At 47.8% G+C, this 17,977-nt stretch overlaps 1 protein-coding gene across 14 annotated transcripts in view; it reads left to right on the top strand.

Annotated features, from left to right (window-relative positions):
• The window catches only part of celf2 (cugbp, Elav-like family member 2), a 178,421-nt gene that overhangs the window by 112,315 nt on the left and 48,129 nt on the right, over positions 1-17,977 (top strand). For all 14 annotated transcript variants that reach the window (XM_079335696.1, XM_079335704.1, XM_079335705.1 and 11 more), the window contains one exon: positions 6,614-6,696. In XM_079335696.1, coding sequence (XP_079191822.1) covers positions 6,614-6,696 — 83 coding nt within the window. The remainder of the gene's footprint in view (positions 1-6,613; positions 6,697-17,977) is intronic.

The following is a 17,977-nucleotide window of genomic DNA, read 5'->3' as shown; positions in this document are numbered from 1 at the left end:
AAAGTAACCGGTGGATTGTATAGATTTGTGAAGTGCTGCGAGCTGGAGCGATTCCTGCGTTGACAGGATTAGAACGTCGGCCAAATGCCCGTCAGAGACGCGGCATTGTTTGAAGCCCTCCACTCATCCCTCTCCTCTATTTTTCCAACCGACAATCTGTTCTTTATTGCGCTGTCAAATCCAGAATGTGTTCACTGTCATCTCTCCCCCCCCCCCCCCCCCCCTTCCCCTCTCCCTCCCCCGGTCCTATCCCTGCTGTCACTCAACCGCTCTTTGACACACATAAATTATACACATTAAAGGGCATTTTCACAGCTGCACAGTCAGCGAGGAGGGAACAGTGCGAGGGTAGGTGTAGGGGGGGGGGTCTCCCATGCCACCCAGAGGCCTGAGCACGCTGTAATTGCAGCAGAGTGTAGTTAATGTGGGTCAGCGGCTGAGTGGAACCCCGGGGGGGGTCAGAAGGACGGTGGAGGGGAAGGAAGAAGAGGAAGCGGAGTGATGGAGGGAGAAATAAGAAGGAGTCGCTGCAAGTCGGCCTCGGGGTGGAAGGACTCGGGGGGTGAAACTCTGTGATACCTCGACCCCCACACGGCTGTTTCTCCCCCCCCCCCCCTTCCCACTTTTAATAAACCATGCCGCCATTCTGCTCAACCGCAGGGCATCGCTTCATTCACTCTCCTCTTCCTCAGTCAGTGCTTATTCAACCTCACTGTTAACACTCTGACTCGTGTGTGTGTTTGTTGTCGTGTGTGTGCCGGGCGTAACGCGGCGTAGTCACAGTTATTGAAACCGAGAACTTCAGGCTAATTCTGTTTCCGTTCAGAGACACGTGGTCAGATGGATCCCGTATAAAACCTGAGCGAGAGCGAAGCGCCCCCTGTAGGTCAGAGAACTTATTGTATAATCTCTTCAACGTTAGCTACGTTAGCCCACCCTTCCCCCTTACATTGATCGTTTTTGTTTATTGATTGATGTTTTTGTTTGTCAACGCGTCTTTAAAGTGCTCTATAGAACTAATATATTATTATTAAAAATGCGTATCTCTGTCCAGATGCTTTTATTTTGAAATGCCATGGTGGCAAGCTCATCGACGGGCTGCAATAGTTGGATGCTAACCAGCTGTTAGAACAACCAAACCCACTGACTGCAGCGTGCATACTTGTTCATTTTTACCTGCAAGTATCCCCCAGGAGCATGATGGGAAATCGTCTCTGCGTGACTTCCTGTTTGAATATCGACGCCCTCTCTGCAAAATCCTCAAATGTGCTTCAAAGGACTTCAGAGAGAGATGTACATTACAATCATGCACAGTGACGAATCAGAATCCGATGAACATTTTGTCTTTAAGAGGAGTGTGTGTGTGTGTGTGTGTGTGTGTGTCTCTCTCTCTCTCTCTCTCAGGCTAATGAAAGTCTGTGAAGCAGATTAGCTTTCTGCATTAGCTCAGGTGACCCGTCCTCCAAGTCAGCAGCAGGGGAGACATGGACGTTTTTATTTTCTGGGGAAATTAAATGGAAAAAAAAAATTAAAAAAAGCCTAATTCCTTAATTAAAGACACAGAAGGGAACATTGCTGCACAGGTTGCAACTTGATTTTCAACAGCTCTGATGACTGCAATCAGAAATGACCAGTACGACCTGACACGCTTCATTTTCAACCCGTAATTCTCATGCATGATGCCGAAGCGCACCTGCTGTGCTGAGCTCGGGGGGGTCGGTCGACCCATTGTTGGAGGGGTGCATGTGTGGATGGAGGCGGGCCTGCCTGGGTTTTCTCTCCAGTCAAAGGCCCCCTTCAGCAGCCATGAAGCATTTATGAACCGGGCGTCTCCCTCCTCTGCTCGCTATTCCGATCACAGCTGCTCTTCCTCTCCGCTCGTCTTCCTTCTTCTGCCTCCGTTTCCCACGTCTCCTCCGCGTGCCTCCTCACTCGCTCCGTAACAAACACACACACACACACACACACACACACCCCCACTCTTGAGTTTGTGTGTGTTTGCGTCTCTGCTGTGTGTTTTTGAGTGTCCCTCTTCAACAGCACAAGCAGAGCGAGCGTCCCCGTTCGGAGCCCTCTCCGGCCTTCAGGTAAATGTTTGTGCTGCGAGGAGACACGTGCACACAAATTGATTATGAATGCCGGTCTTCAGCATTTTTTTTTTCTGCTTCTTCTTTAACTCGCTCAAGGACGTCTACCTGTAAATAAAAAGCACGCACGCTGACATCACTTAAAATAAAAATCTCTTATTCTGAAGCTCTGTGCGTTTGAGGCACGAGTGTGCTGACTCTTAAACAGGTTCAACACTGCAGAGAACGTGTGTGTGTGTGTGTGTGTGTGTGTGTGTGTGTGTGTGTGTGTGTGTGTGTGTGTGTGTGTGTGTGTGTGTGTGTGTGTGTGTGTGTGTGTGTGTGTGTGTGTGTGTGTGTGTGTGTGTGTGTGTGTGTGTGTGTGTGTGTGAGGTCCACTGCGCTGCTCTTTGATCCTCGTCTTGACAGCCCACCACCTGGGACGATCCGTCACACGCCGCATGGCTCCCAGGTCCGGCTACACCGCGGGAATCACAACACACAGCGGCTAACGCAGCGCTAACCAAATCCTCCCTTGCACATTATACACTGTCTGAATCGCTAATGCTAACGCCGAATGCTAAAACCTCCCATATACAGATGTTAAAAAAAAAAAAAAGCCTCAGGAATCATAATTCACAGTGCAGAGCTAACAGCTAACCCTCAAACAGTGATATTGGAATTGCTAATCGCACTCATGGGGATGAAGCTTGAGCACAGGTGCAATTGGAATTCTAATGACATTATAATGTACAATACTGAGGCAATGCTAAAAGGCTCCCCTCTGTATACACACACAGTGCTCACTCTGCAGCGAGCATACAGGAAGTGTAATGATCGTGGTCAAAAGTTAACACTCCTCTCAGGGAAATCATAAAAAGCAGCTCCGTACAGATTGTTAAATAAATATCATGACTAATATTTAAAGGGCCAGTCCTTATTTTCAGCCAGTCAGTCTTTTAATGCAATGCTTAAAGGTTAAATGAATCTTATCGGAGAGGTTCTGTGTGATGGATTTTTTTTTTTTTGTTCAGTTAGCGTATTGTAGTCCTGCTTCTTGTATTTTACTCGGGGACGTGTGTCGTGGCGATCCGCCTTTTACCTACTCCGAAGCAGGGAGCTGAAAAAGAATCCTCCGAACACGTCGTTCCCACGGTGCGAGGGAATTTAAAAAAAAAAAAAAAAAAAAGGGGGACAGAGATCCAATTAGCTTTTACGACTATGAAGAAAGTTCCCGCCGTTTCAAAAACGACCCGACATGTCCCGAAATGAATCCACTGGTTCGTGCTCCTCCGTGATTCCAGTTTTCCGTGAACTCGTGCAAAGAGGAAGTGCTCCAGAGTGACAGTCTGCGGAAGCCATCACTCAACCGGGGAGTTTTGTGTCGAGGAGCCGTATCAGTTTGGTGACCTACATGGAATAAATTGGATAAATTTCCAGCATGTCTGTCAGTCGTGACTAATTTCCTCTCTTATCTGTGTGCCTTTAACTAGTAAAGGCTGGTGTGAACTCTTGGTGGTAAATTAATACTGATAGTAAAAGTGTGGGGGGGCTTTTGGGTTTAGTGAAGTGACACCCCGAGCTGCTTTTCACGCTTCAAGAAAAACACTAAGCTGAGAGATATCCCTGCTAATACACAGGAACTGCAGCATCCAAAATCACCAACACCAATCACGTCTGCGACGCTAGGCTAAGGGCCAACTCTTCAACAGCCGTGGCACCCAGAGGACACCGCAGGAATTCAGATCCATTACGCTCGCAGCCCCATCAAAGGGACTCGGGGATTCGGGTGCTAAATCTGCTCCAGATGCTCACTGTTGGATTTCACTAAGATGCACTGCGGGGCAAGTGTCATCAGGGCCGGCCCGTGTTTGTGTGTGTGTGTGTGTGTGTGTGACAAAAAAAGCACGGCCAGACTGAGCCCCGGTTCACACCAACACAAAGGGGAGGACAACACAGCGGATGTAAACAAAGGGCCGCTCTGCTCATCTGTGGACAAATAAAGAGAGAAGAAGAAGAAGCTGAAGCCTCCCTGAGACGTCACTGCTGTCTGATAAACCTCCAAACAAACCCGTCTGATGCTTCTTCTTTCACTCTTTTCAAACGCTTCACATTCGTCACATCTGCACAGCCTCAGCTAAAAGGTCATGGAGGTCGATAAAACCAAAGAGAAAATGGCGCATGTATTGAGAAGGGGTCTTCTGAAGACTGAAGGGCCTGATTTCCAGGACTAATAAAGTACTTCTGGTGTTTTCACTCCAACAAACAGTGTTCGGTTTTTGTTTACTTTGCAGCTTTGAGACTTTGAGTTTGTGTGTTTTACTGGTTTGGAGAGTTTGGACGGAAAGCAAGCGCCAAATGAAACTCAGATGCGTTTAATTAGAGGTATTACTGGACCAGGTGAATACATGTCCCTCTTTTTTTCGGAGCAGTAAAGGAATCCGAGTATGTCAAAAGACGTCTGTGCTGATCAAGAAACTTCTTCTGAAGATAGATCAATAAATACTGAATATAACGAACGCTGGCTAAACGCTGAAGCTTCCTTGTCCGTAACATGGAAACCTCCAGACTCCAGGGAGGAGGGTGCATGTTTTGAAGTGGGACCACAGTACCCATTGTTAATGTTACGTGTTAGAGAAGCATCGTCACACCCTCTATCCTCCGAGTTGAAGAAGATGTTTCCAGCGAAACGTCTTTGTCTTTGTCCTAAACGCATCCAGCGTTCCTGACGTCCCGTTTCTCATGTCGTTTGTTGTCGGCGTCCGCGGAGGGAAGATCTGAGGGAGCAGCTTCACGGTCTGATTGATGCTGTGCTTAAGGTCATGCCATCATTTAAAAAAAGAAAAAACACACACACACACACACACACACACACACACACACACACAGCGTTCCTGGTGCTGCGACGTGAATCTCAAGGCGCCCTGTTTGTTCTTCAAGCTGACTCACTCAGGACTCACTCGTCTCCTTTCATTTCAGCTCCATCAAACTCGGTCGGCCATGTTTTTAAAATTCCCCCCATCGGCTGTTTAATAATAATGTCAAAAGTGTCATGAGGACACGCATGCAAAAAAAAAAAAAAGAGTTCAAGCTGTGACTTTTTTAAATTAATTAAAATCACAGTCACACCTCGGAGTCCGGCCTGAATCTCCCCCCCCCCCCCCCCCCCCCCCTGCTGGTTTCAGCCTGACTCTGCAGGTTTGCATGCTGACTGAAAATGGCCCATGACTGCAGCGTTTCAGCCCCACTCTGCAGGGATTACACACAGATTAATGAAGAAGGCAAAATCCCTCTCTCTCTCTCTCTCTCTCTCTCTCTCTCCCTCTCTCTCTCTCTCTCTCTCTCGCTCGCCCTGCCTCCGCGCCTCTCCACTTTCTTGGCTGTGCTTCTCCTCGTGTGTGCACAGTGCATCTACAGAGAGACTTAGTGAGCAGGCAAATTAGCGGGGTTTGATTTAGTCATTTGCGAGTTTGCCGAGGAGGTTAAACGGGGGTTAAAGTTGGAAAACATTTTTTGTTTGTAGCTTAATTAGCAGAACAAATTGCCTTTATTTATTTTTATTATAAATCAATGTGACTCAGTGCGCTTGTCTTCTCTCTCTCTCTCTCTCTCTCTCTCTCCCTGAAGCAGTTCTTACTCCAAAGCAATCAGGAAAACACCAAACGATACGATGCACTTCACTCTGATGCAACGTGAGTCGCTCTCTTCAAAAAGCTAAAACCGAACTACAATGAAGGATGAGTCATTTTCTCTCTGCCTTACTGATCTACCTCGACCTTGAACCCCGCTCTCTGTGAGTCTTGATAACGTCGTGTAGGATTCATCTGAAAGCACCAAAGGAAGAGGTAGAACACCAACTCCTGAGCGCTGCACTGTTTGAGTGGGACTCACATGAAGACGGTCACCTGCTGATGGAGACATTTTTTGTCTCACTAAGAAGAACTATGTGAACGTTGTCCGGTGCAGGAAGCTCATCCTTTGACGGGTCAGATATGTTGCAGAAACCTCCATTACAGTTTGCTAAATACGCTGCTGGTTTCCATCATTAGCCTGAACTTGTCGACGTCATCCGACGTGTAAATCACCGAATCAATGGGAGTCTTTGAGTCAGTTACAGACTTAATGAGCCTTGTGGACGCGATCCAGCCAGAGAGCGTGATCACTAAATAAATGATTGAACCCTTTCTTTTACCCGATGAGCGAGTTAGCAACCGTTCGACGATCACTCAAGGATTAATGAAGAGGCTCCTCTTCCTCCTCAGTCTCTGTCTCTTTGTGTCGTGTGTGTGTGTGTGTGTGTGTGCGCTGCGGCGTGCGTGCACTTCCTCCAGGCTCATGTCATCAGCGTTGAGACGAATCCAAAAAAGCTCTCTCTCTCTTCCCCCCTCCTCCTCCTCCCTCCCTCTCCGCTAGGATGTGTCGCCCCTTAACATTCACTCAGCGTCTGCCAGTGTCGACAGGTGATGCCAGGCAGATGAATAGAGAAGACGCTCTTTGTTGCTCCTTATGCTCATCTGCACTCTCTGTCTCCCTCTCTCTCTCCCCAGGCTGCTGTTTTGTCACGTTTTACACAAGGAAAGCTGCCCTTGAAGCCCAGAATGCACTGCACAACATAAAGACCTTAACAGGGGTGAGTGTGTCCTCGATTCTCCTCTGCCTCTGACTTCTCTCCTCTAATCACACACTTACAGCAGAGCCCTGAGGCGGCCCCGCCCCAACCTGCCTCCACGTGTGTGTGTGTGTGTGTGTGGATACACAGGTATACACACCCGTGTGTTGCAGCGCTGCCACTGTGCCTTTGTGGTCTTCTCAGTGCCCAGAGGACTGAACGTGAAGAAGTGACTCGGTGTTGGTTTGTTGAAGAAATAATAACGGTGTTTATCTTTCTTCACTGGAAATATTATCCGATCTGAATTTCAGTGTTTGTTTTTTGTGTTGTTGTTGTTGTTGTTTGCTGTCGTAATGAGACTGAAGTGGCTTATTTAAGACTGTTGAACAGAAAGAGGAAGTCCTTAATGGTGTCAGATAAACGACTGCTTTCATCTTAAAGGAGGAAAAAAAAAAGGAAGATTACTCGGAATGTTTTTTTTTTTGATGTTTTATTAATTTGTCGAAGCGTTGCTGATCTACCGCCGCTTCAAATGAGATGTGTTGTTTTGTGCCGAGTCATGGTTTGAGTCCGTGACCCTTTTGAGAGCGTTGAAGACGGTTAATATCGATTTGTTGGGTCTGCTTAGTCAGCACTTTTTTGTTTCTTAACCGCCGCCTGCTGGTGAGGTGTGGAACTGCATGAATCACACACGTGCACACAAACAGGACCTGTGGGCGTGCGCCTCTCCAGTCACCTGACCGACAGCAGCCGGACTTGAACTGGCAACCCCCACGCTTCACAAACCCAAGTCCCAAACAAATAGTCACATTTTTTGACTTTGAGATATCGTTCTCCGGCGTCCCGAGAAGTAAGAAAGCGTTGTGCTCAGCATATCTGGACACGCTTTTAAAACGCTGCACGTGTTGACGCTCTGCTGTTTCCTTTCTTTTTATGCTGCCTGTTTCATCCTCCGTTATTGTTCCCTCTCACGGCCCAGGAGAGCCATCCAGGAAGTGGGCCGCTGCGTGCTTGCTTGCACTCTCACTCTTGTAGCCCTGGGTGGATATTTAGAGGCCCCCAGATCCCTTCTGCTCGGGCTATTGGCTGCGTTTCCCCCCCACACCCTCCCCCAACCCGCCGCCTCGCTCTTCTTGGCTGCACTGGCTAACTGGATTCTCATCAATTGAGCGCCTGTACTCGCTCGCTTCTGTCAGTAGGATCAGTGGATAGTCGCCCCCCCCCTCTTCCCTCCTCCTGGGGAAAGACAGGGCGGATGCTGCGAATCCCTCAAGAGCTAGCCGGGATTTGTGCTCAGGTTGCCGATTGTCGGGAGTGAGGCTTGTTGTTTTCCACCGTGTTAATTGCTCCCGGAATAAGTATGTTAAACGTGCTCCGTTCTCCTGCGCTGTGAGAGACACTCACTTATCCCCTGTTGGAGGTGTGAAAACAGCCCTGGGGAGGACACAAACTGCAGCACTTTCAGGATTACAGGAACATGAAATCCTCTTCTTCTACACCCCCCTCCCTCCCTCCCCCCCTCCCTGTGGTCATTCTCCTCTTTCCTAGCTTCTTTCTCCTGCAGCATCTTCGTCTGCTTTTATGTTTTTTTGGGGGGTTTTTTGAAGTTCAATTGCAACACATTTGTTCTGTAGTCGATTTCAATTACACACGTTTGGCTTTAAAAGTGAAGAGAGGACAAAACAAAGTGAAACTACTTTTTTTTTTTAATTTGAAAAACTCAAAACTATCTGAATGCTATATTTCTTCATGTCCACGAGCCTCACGAAGGCATTTAGTCAACTAAGACCTATTGTTGAGGAAAACTTCTGTTTTTGAACGGTGTCTTGTTATTCTGGATCGAAATAATTAAGTAAACTTACAGATGCAATATGTAAATTCCACCACCAGGGGGCTCCACACCAATCCTGCAATCGCAAAAGATGACGTTGGGGGGGAATCATGGGAGTTCTCTCTGCTTTTCCCCAAATCGGAACTTTTAACCACATTTTTGCAATGACAGTAGGAACCCCCCCCCCCCCCCTCCCTAAGGGGTCCCCATCTGACGACACTCATTTGTTTTGCTGCCCTGCTAAGCGTTGTATGCATCACTGCTGCATCGATGAAAGGACGCTGACTCTCTCACTGATCAAAGGCATAAAAAGCCCAAAAAAATCAAACTTTAAAAAGAAAATAAACTTTTGGTGGACACACTTCTGTTTGACATTGCAGCCACTTCAGCCTGTTCTGCAGCTGCAGCTGGAAGCAATCTTCTCGCACGACTCCGTTCGTAGCAGTGAAGCCGTTTCTCCTCATAAATCTGTGTTTGCTTCGAGAACGAAACACGCACTCGTTTTTTTTGGATGGCAGTTTCTCGTCATTTGAAAGATGAAACGACACAATAAGACGCTGCCTTCCAGGATCACATTTGTGGTCGTTGGCTGTGCAGGAAAAGCTTCCCGGAGCTATGAAAATTAAAACTGTCCGTTAAACACGAGACGACATCGATCAGCAGCGTAAGAGGAGCGTGATTAAACCTGAATCATATTCATCACGCGAGAGCCGGACGACGCTGAACGGCTGAAATCGGATTTTTAATAAAAGTCCAGTGTTGACAGACGGGTGGTGGTTTGAACCTAATAAACAGGACCAATAAATGTTGCACACTCCCCAACACTCCAGCAAAACACTGAATCAATACTGGCATAATGACGGATTATTAAGTGGCTTTGTTTATAAAAATCTGGCCCCACCTTTTCGTGGGATTTTCTAAAAGGGCAGAAACTGCGAGTCAGCCTGAGAACAGCGAGAGAGGATATAAAGGATGACGGTGATGATGGTGGAATAATTGCTGAACGAGGCGATGCAAGACAAAAGGAGAGCTGACGGGGAGAGAGAGCGGGGCGGGGCGGGGGGGAGTGTGGAGAAATTGAAGGCGAGTTGATGGGCAGATGGACGGTAAAAAGGTGGAGGAGAGCACTCCAGCACGCTCGAGGGCAAAGCAATAAACGGGCCGCAGTTAAAAACCAATACCTGCTTATTAACTTCCTCGCTCTCCTGGCTTGTAAAAAGCCGGCAGAACAATGTTTGTGTTGGCACTCCTCCGCCTCCCTCGCTCTATCTCTCCTTCCAAACCCAAGGCCCTAACAGAGGTGGGGGGGGGGGACGCACTCCGAGTGGAGAGCTGGACCGGGGCCAAATTGGAGGAAAAGGGCACCGGTGTTGGCGTGCGGCGACAGGCAGCCATGTTGGTGCTGGATGAGTTGAGCGGCTGCCATTTGTTTTTTTTTGTTTTTGTTTTTTTTTGTTTTTGTTTTTTTTAAGGAGGGCATAAAGCATAATGGTCTGTGGTTATTGTGATGAGTCTCTGAGAGAAATGCGATGTTGTGAAGGAGTTGAAGGATGGCGGTTTGAGAGATGGCACAAAAGAAGGGGGAGAAAAATCTCCGGCAAACAGACAGGAAAGCAAGAAGATATACTTCTCCGCGCCGCCTCCGTCTCCTCATATCTGCTCTAATCTCTCGTCAGCTGTCTTTGCAGGAGGATTGGCCCGTGATCTGACTGCACAAATGTATGCACAAGTGATTGAAGGCACGCAGAAAAAGTGTACATTCATGTCGGCTGCGGCGGACCTGTCTGTCATACTTTAGAGATGAAGCAGCATAATCAGGCCCCGACAGGAAATCATCTGCAATAACTAGACAACTTCCTCTTTTCAGTTTTTACATATTTCGGTCATGAAAGGCCTTTTCTGGATTGTTGTTGTTGTTGTTGTTGTCGTCGTGACGACAGCCTTGAGTGTATACGCCAAGGTTGCAGCCCAAAAGCGTTCAGCTCCAGAGAAATGTTCCAAAAGAGGTTTTTATTCAGAATCCTTAAAACTGCTATTGATGCTAACTCGTACGTTGAGCACAGTCGGCCTGCAGCGTCTAATTTCACCTTCTTAATTGCCTGTTTTTACACTTCACGTTTAACAACTGCCACGATCTACTGTGCTGATTACAGAGCTTTAAATGTCCTTGTGAGCATATTTTGTTTATCAGCTAGATTATATGTTAAATCACCAGCCTGGAGTCGAGACGTCGTTACACAAAACCAATAGCTCACGTGGAGCCGATGCACCGATTTGTTTTTCTGTCTGTGTTCCTGAACGTGTTCACGGCGTGCGGTTTAACCTGCACGGTATGTAAGATCCACCTCCAGAGGGGGGGCGGGGGCTTTTCATCACGCAGAGCTGGGCGCACGTCGCATGTCGAAGGGCGAGCGGCAGTGCCAGCTCATGGTTGTCATGGTTACGGACATGTATAACCGCTACTTTTGAGAGCGCGACATGAACTGAACTAAGCGGGACGGGTTAGCACGCTTTCCGTCCTCAAACGTCTGTGGTGACCGGCGGACGCATTTGGCTAGAAGTAGCCATGGTTACGCTTAAAATGAAGATCACCCTTTCGCTAGCTGCTTGTTAGCATGCTAGCTAGTAGCATGCTGGCTCCTTATTCTACCTGCTCGTCGTCTCCAGCTAAAAGGTCATTAGCTACAAAGTTTGCTCTGCAGATGGAGAGACGGAGCGTGTCTGCTTTCATCGTGGCGTGGAGTTTAACGTCTGAGCGTCCGCCTTCGTTTAGAACGTCTTCATCTTCCCTCCGCCGAGTTTCAACCTCAAACATCTCAGAGCGCTCATTAACAGCCGCATCAGCACAGAGCTGCAAACGTTAAGCAGCAAGTGGAAGGAAAGTATTTCAGTGAAAATAAAGTCAAAGTAATAAGTCATGTGTATGACACACACACACACACACACACACACACACACACACACACACACACACACACACACACACACACATTCACATCAGTGAAGATAAATGTTTAAAGCTGTTTCTCAAAGAACAGCTTTCACTCAACTCGTTTCTAATGACCTGTTAATGAAGCTCAGGGGGGGTGGAGACTAAGTGAGTCTGTCTGTCTGTCTGTCTGTCTGTGTGTGTGTGTGTTGCTTTAACAGCACGAACACGCACACACACACACACACACACACACACACACACACACACACACACACAGACCCCTGCGTAACTCATCTATCGGCGAAAAACATGCCCTGCACCCCTGGAGCGAGTTAAGGCCATAAGACCCAACCCCTGCTGCACAGGCTGATCCACACTGACACACACACACACACACACACACACACACACACACACACACACACACACACACACATTTTTATGTGCACAGAAGCATATGCCCCTGCACAGTTTGCTTTATTACATTTTTTATATTTTCATTTTTAATTTCCCCCTCCTGATCCACTCTGGGACCCAAACTCCATGCTAACACACACACACACACACACACACACACACACACACACACACACACACACACACACACACACTTACCAACAACAGCAACACGCGGCGTGTTAAAGCCTGTCAGCCGGCCTGTCAGACAAGGTTGTTTGAGATTTTCCACTAAATTGAACTCTTTCATTAGTGGCTGACAGATGTCTAAATGCCCCGTGTCTCCACTCTTTTCTCTCCCCCTCCCCTTAAACTCCCCCCCCCTGACGCCCGCCAAGAGGGCCCCGGGGCCTCTGCTTTCTCTGCGTCTGAAGGAGGGTAGAGGGGAAGGAGAGATGGAAATATGAAGGGAGGGTGAGCGCTAATCTAGGACGTGTCCTCTGGAGTGCCCTCCAGCTCGGAGGAGTTCAGTCCTTTATCCGGGTTTCCTTCTTTTCTCCCTCTCTCTACCTCCTGCCCTCACCCTCTGACTCTCTCTCTCTCTCTGTCTCTACCTCCTTTGTCCTGTTGAATCTCTTTTTTCCATCTCCCCCCCCCTCTCTCTCTCTGGCTCTCGTTCTCTTTGTGAAAAAGGATGAAAAGCCCTTTGATTCACAGTTTCTCTCAAGGATATTTCATTCTGAAACTAAGGCTGACGGGAGGGGAGGGATGGAAGAAGGAAAAAAAAAACGATGCAAGAGGGAGGATGTTGGGGAAAGTTTGTGTGTGTGTGTGTGTGTGTGGGGGGTGGGGGGGTTGTTTGGTCACAGGGGGTGCTTCAGGCGCGATCAGTCGAAAAGCCCCCCACACCCTCCCTCGTCCTCCAGGTGGGTGGATCAGAGCGTTTGTCGAGCGCCAAGCTTGATAAGAAGCGTGGGGCTCATTAAAAGCTACCGTCGCTCTGAGACCACACACACACACACACACACACACACACACACACACACAGGCAGGTCCCCACCTCCCTTACCTTTCTGCTGGCGAGATAATTAGTGACGCTCGGGTGCCAGAATACAGTCGTAGGTTGTGTGTGCGTCGGTGCAACCTCAGGCGCATCAAAGGGCCTCATCAAAGTGAGAGCCGTGTCGGGCGAGGTTAAGGTTTAAAAGCAGCAATTTACGATCCAAAGACACAAGTCATTTAATCGGTCATTTATTATTATTTCAAGTTGTCGGACAGAGCTGCAGATGGAGGCGCAGGCTGTAAGTGATAATGTGTATTATCATTTTCAGTGATGTGAGAAATGATCTCCTTTCATTTAAAAGCCCCCGTGGTCTGAACACGCCGGCGGCTCGGCTCTTTGAACGCCGCGCTCGCTTGAGAAACGACGGACCGTGTGACTGAGTCTGCAGCCCTCTGCGCGTTTGTGTTACCATCCGTCTGCTGTCGCTTCAATTAAATGCTGCAAAGTGGGACCCTTCGAAAATATCCATAGACTTTTTTGCTTTTGTTTTCCGTCCAAGTTTTTTTTTTGGACTTTTGTTAATCGTTCCTGAAGCAGCTTTAAGATTCTTTCACATCTTTGCACCGATTACAGTCGGACGGTTATCTGCGCTTTTGTCCCCGTCGACCGAGTCTGATACATCAGGTCAAGTCACACCTCAAACGCTCCCGATATCTGCAGCGTGTCGAGCTCCAGTAAATATAGAAGACAAAAAGTGCTTGTGTGCACATGAAAGTGTGTGAACACTCAGGAGAGGCTACGAGCTGAGCTGCTGCTAGCTTGTTTGCTGCTGCTAGCTTGTTTTTGAGGTTATCTTCAGAGTTCAAACGTGCACAAGCTCGTTTGTATCCAGCTGAACTATCTGCAGTCCTCTCCGAACAAACAGAACCAGCGATACGAACGTTTACAATCACCAAAAAGAAAAAGTTTCACATTCAAAACTCACAGATTTGGGGGCTGCTCGCTGAGCTGCAGCTAACTTTAGCTAGCTAGCTGACTTAAAGTCTCAGTCCAGGTTAAAACCGTCATTATATTACCTTAAAAAATAATGCAGCAACAATGAGAGATACATGGAGGGACATATGTTCCTCTTTGACTTCATTGCTGAAATCAGATTTCACCATCTCATTTGTAAAGGCAGGTGACATTTTTCCGTTCGATTCGGCGTGACGCTCTCTGGTTCATATTTGCACAAACCGTCGCTTCATTCGCATTCAAATAATATCTTGTGTAATCAAAGCGAATCCATCACGGCAACGGTTCAAGGAAGACGTACAAGGAGTCCAACCTCAGCCCCATTTATCAGCTGACTCGCACCCACGCGTCCCCTCGAGTGTGCACAAGTGTGTGTTTTCAGAGTGCTTGATGGCGGCGCAGCGAGGGGGAAGAATGCTTCATGTCCACGGGCCTGTCAGTCGATGTGTGCTGTTTGTTCAGGTGCGAGCCTATTACACATATCACTGCTCTATCACAATAGCTCTCCGCGCGGCACTTAAGAAGCAGACGAGCCGGCTGGCAGGAAAAGAAATGAGGTCACTCCCACCGACTGATGGACCGGCTGATTTACTCGCAAACTTTCAGCAGCAGTGACCGCCGAAGGACCCGAGGAAGCACTTGTAGGTGGTGCGAAACCCCCCCCCCCCCCCCTGCCCAAAAAAAAGCGGACATATTGCAGAGTGGGATGTTAAATTTAATCATGTACTCAGGCGTGTGTCATCAAACTTTGATGTGGTACAGCCTGCAGGATATTACGCAACAAGCTGAAAGGTTAGACCTCGGACAAGTGGACCAGAAGAGAGTTTAGGTCGGACTTTTTATTCCTCAGCAGAAACACTTGTTCACGTCTCTTTCTTCCAAGCTGCCGGACTCCATTAGCAAAACAGCTTTTTAAGAACAGGACGAGGGCCAAGCAGGTCTTCTGTTTGTTTGTGTTGCTGTCTTACTGATAGTTTTGGCAACGCACTAAAAACTACAAGTGGTTAGTTTGCACATTTAGCAATATTAGAAGTTACCATCCCAACTTCCGTCTGTGCTCCCTGTGAAGACACGCCCCCCTTTACTCACATGCACGAGCACGAGGGAGACAGGGAGGCGTGTGATTGGTTCATCAGATTGGTGCCTGGTTGCAGACGTTGGTTAGAAGTTTTTTACAGGTTTACAAACTGATACAGATTTTTTCTGTTTTCAGAGAACTTGCGTTATTAATTTCTGTCAGGACCTAAAGATGATTTCAACCAACCACTTTAAACTATAACACACACACACACACACACACACACACACACACACACACACACACACACTGATGAGATGTTTTTGCAGATGCTTGATGATAATTGAAACTTTAAATCACAAACTTCAACTGTGTGTCCTCATCCTTAAAATCCTGCCCGACTCCTCACTTATCATTTAAGTCAAGAAAAACAACACTAGCTCTCGCTCAAACTCCCCACACACACACACACGCACACACACACGCACACACACACACACATATATACACACAACCATTCCCACTGCGGCGTCATTACAGAGACTCATTATCAAAATCAATTCAATTAAAGGCTGTAATTGCTGTAGTGAAACCCAAATGCTATCGCAAACAGGGCTGTAGGAAGGCAAACCTCATCGATGTGCCAGAGTGTGTGTGTGTGTGTGTGTGTGTGTGTGTGTGTGTGTTTCTTATTTAACGTAAGAAATATTAATCGCTTGTTTCAAATTAACTCTGCTCACCCCTCTCGTCTCTCCGAGTTGGTGGCGGCGTTTAAGCATATTGATTCTGTAAGGGGGAGGGAGAGGGGGGGGCAGCAGCTATGTTAAACACTTAGGGTAGTTAGTGTGGAGACGCCACGCGGCATAGCTAATGCCAAATCCCTCAATCATTCAGCTCACACACACACACACACACACACACACACACACGAGCCTGCGCTGGGTTAATTGTTTACCGAGCTAAATGAAGTGGGGATAATGTAGGCTAACTGCGCGCTAAGCACCGCTAAGACGAGGGATATTGTAAAGGACAATTTGATTTATAGGGGGGGTTTGTTTGCCGAGAGGAGAGCGGGAATTAAAAGTCACACTTTATCTGTATCAAGGTGTTTGTCAGAGTGACGTGACAAAGCAGAGCCGGGGTGTTTGTAATGTGTCAAGTGTGTGTTTACGCTTTTGTTTTTTTAAAGCGTTCGTGAGCAGGAAGAAAGACGAGCTGAGGTTCTGCTTTGTGTGCCTTTCTCTCGTTTCATGTCTCCTTGGAAGGCGACACATCACAGGAAACCAGGTGTTTCAAAACCGCTGTTTGAAACCGATAACTCAAGACGGAAGGAGAGGAGAAGAAAGTTTCCGATGACAGGCGTGTTTGCTCTTTCACACTCCGTCTTCTGCATAAAGCAGAGTTCTGCTGTTTTGAACTTGCTGCCCTGTTTTGAGGAGTCGAAATAACAAATGTTACAAAACGGGGTTTTTTTCCCCCGCTGATTGATTTGACCAGCCGCTGCCGAGTGGTTTATAATGAGTCCTTAAAAGCAGAACATCCTGTGTAAAAGTGTCTCTGCGTCCCGCCTACGGTGAGGACGAAGCTCGAGTCCCGCTGGCTGTGTTGTTGTCAGAGCCGTGTTTACAGGCTCCTCCCCCTTTTTCTATAACATCTGTTTTACTCAACTAGACTGCATCCTGTCCTGTCCTGGTTTTATTTTCCGGTGCTTTTTTTTTAACTAACAATTTTAACTTGGATTTAAAATGCAGCCTGTCGAAATGAAGCTACAAAATAAATTAAATTCTAACCACTTTTGAGTGGAGTCGGAGCGCAGCCGAGGACGAAGGTGAAGTCTCTTCTGTGTTGGCGGTGATGATCACTGTCTGGAGGTCATACGTGTGCTTTGGTGTTTTTGTGGTTGAATGGATACTACACACTTTACAGGTGTGTGTGTGTGTGTGTGTGTGTGTGTGTGAGAGAGAGAGAGAGAGAGTGTGTGTGTGTGGTGGGTCGTATGGTCTCGGTCACTGATATTGAATCCCGACTGTGAGGGCCATCTGTCTGACTTTGACCCAGCAGCTCACCGTCACACCTTCAGAGAGGAAGGAGTCTGAGTGAGCGTGTGTGTGTGTGTGTGTGTGTGTGTGTGTGTGTGTGTGTGTGTGTATGTGTATGTGCGTGTGTGAGCGAGCGATAGAGAGAGAGAGAGACACAGACAGAGAAAGGAGGGGTGGCAACATGCAGTATGTGCACTCCCTAGTTTTTTGGCACAAGCGCTCTGATCATGTGAACTTTTGCTTTAAAGGCGCCAACTGCAGCGACACACACTCCTTACGCAACCCACACACACACACACACACACACACACACACACACATACTCGTCCTATCCCCAGTGTGAGCCTCAAGTTAGTCCTCTGGCTCCGGGACAAGGCGACCTCTGACTTTTTAAGCGCAGGGGGCATTCCTTGAAGACGTCTCCGGGCAGGAGGAGGGTGACGGGGACGGATAGCGTTAGCCCAGTAGCGGTAGTTAACATTTCAGAAGTGTCGAGTTTCCTGCACTCGCTGTACCAGACGAGGCTTTTTAACGACCCGGCCGTGCAGGGACGGGTTTAACACATGGATCACCTGAATGCTGAGGTTCATGATAACGATGTAAAGATAAAGAAGCTGCAGAGAGAGGAAGGGAGTTAGCGGGGTGTCAGCTAGCTCGACAGATATACACCTCGACCTCGGCCAGGAAACGGGCTGATTAAAGAGGCTGTCCCATAACTGGAAGGTCGTAAAGTCCATCCTGGCCGCACGCTGATCCCTCTGCTCTAACGTGGACCTTATGCTTTCACTCATCCAGCTTTTAACTGACATGAATATCTCCCTGTCACATGAGAAGCTAATCTTGTATTTGACCTGTCGTCAGATGAATTGGAGCTCAATGACTCTGTTTTTTTTATTGGTAGTGAAGCAAATGATGTGTGAGAAACCCTCAGAGGAGCTGCTGAGTGTTTGAGCCTGCTGCAGCCCCTGCCATGCTAACTAGGAGCTCTATCCTGTTTTTGTGTTTCCTTAGGGTTCTATCATTGCTAGTAAGACGTGAGCAGTATCACCTGATAATGTGCTGGTAGATT

The sequence above is a fragment of the Symphodus melops genome, assembly GCF_947650265.1.
Source record: "Symphodus melops genome assembly, chromosome: 22".
NCBI classification, from domain to species: Eukaryota; Metazoa; Chordata; class Actinopteri; order Labriformes; family Labridae; genus Symphodus; species Symphodus melops.
This window is presented reverse-complemented; position numbering and strand designations above follow the sequence as displayed.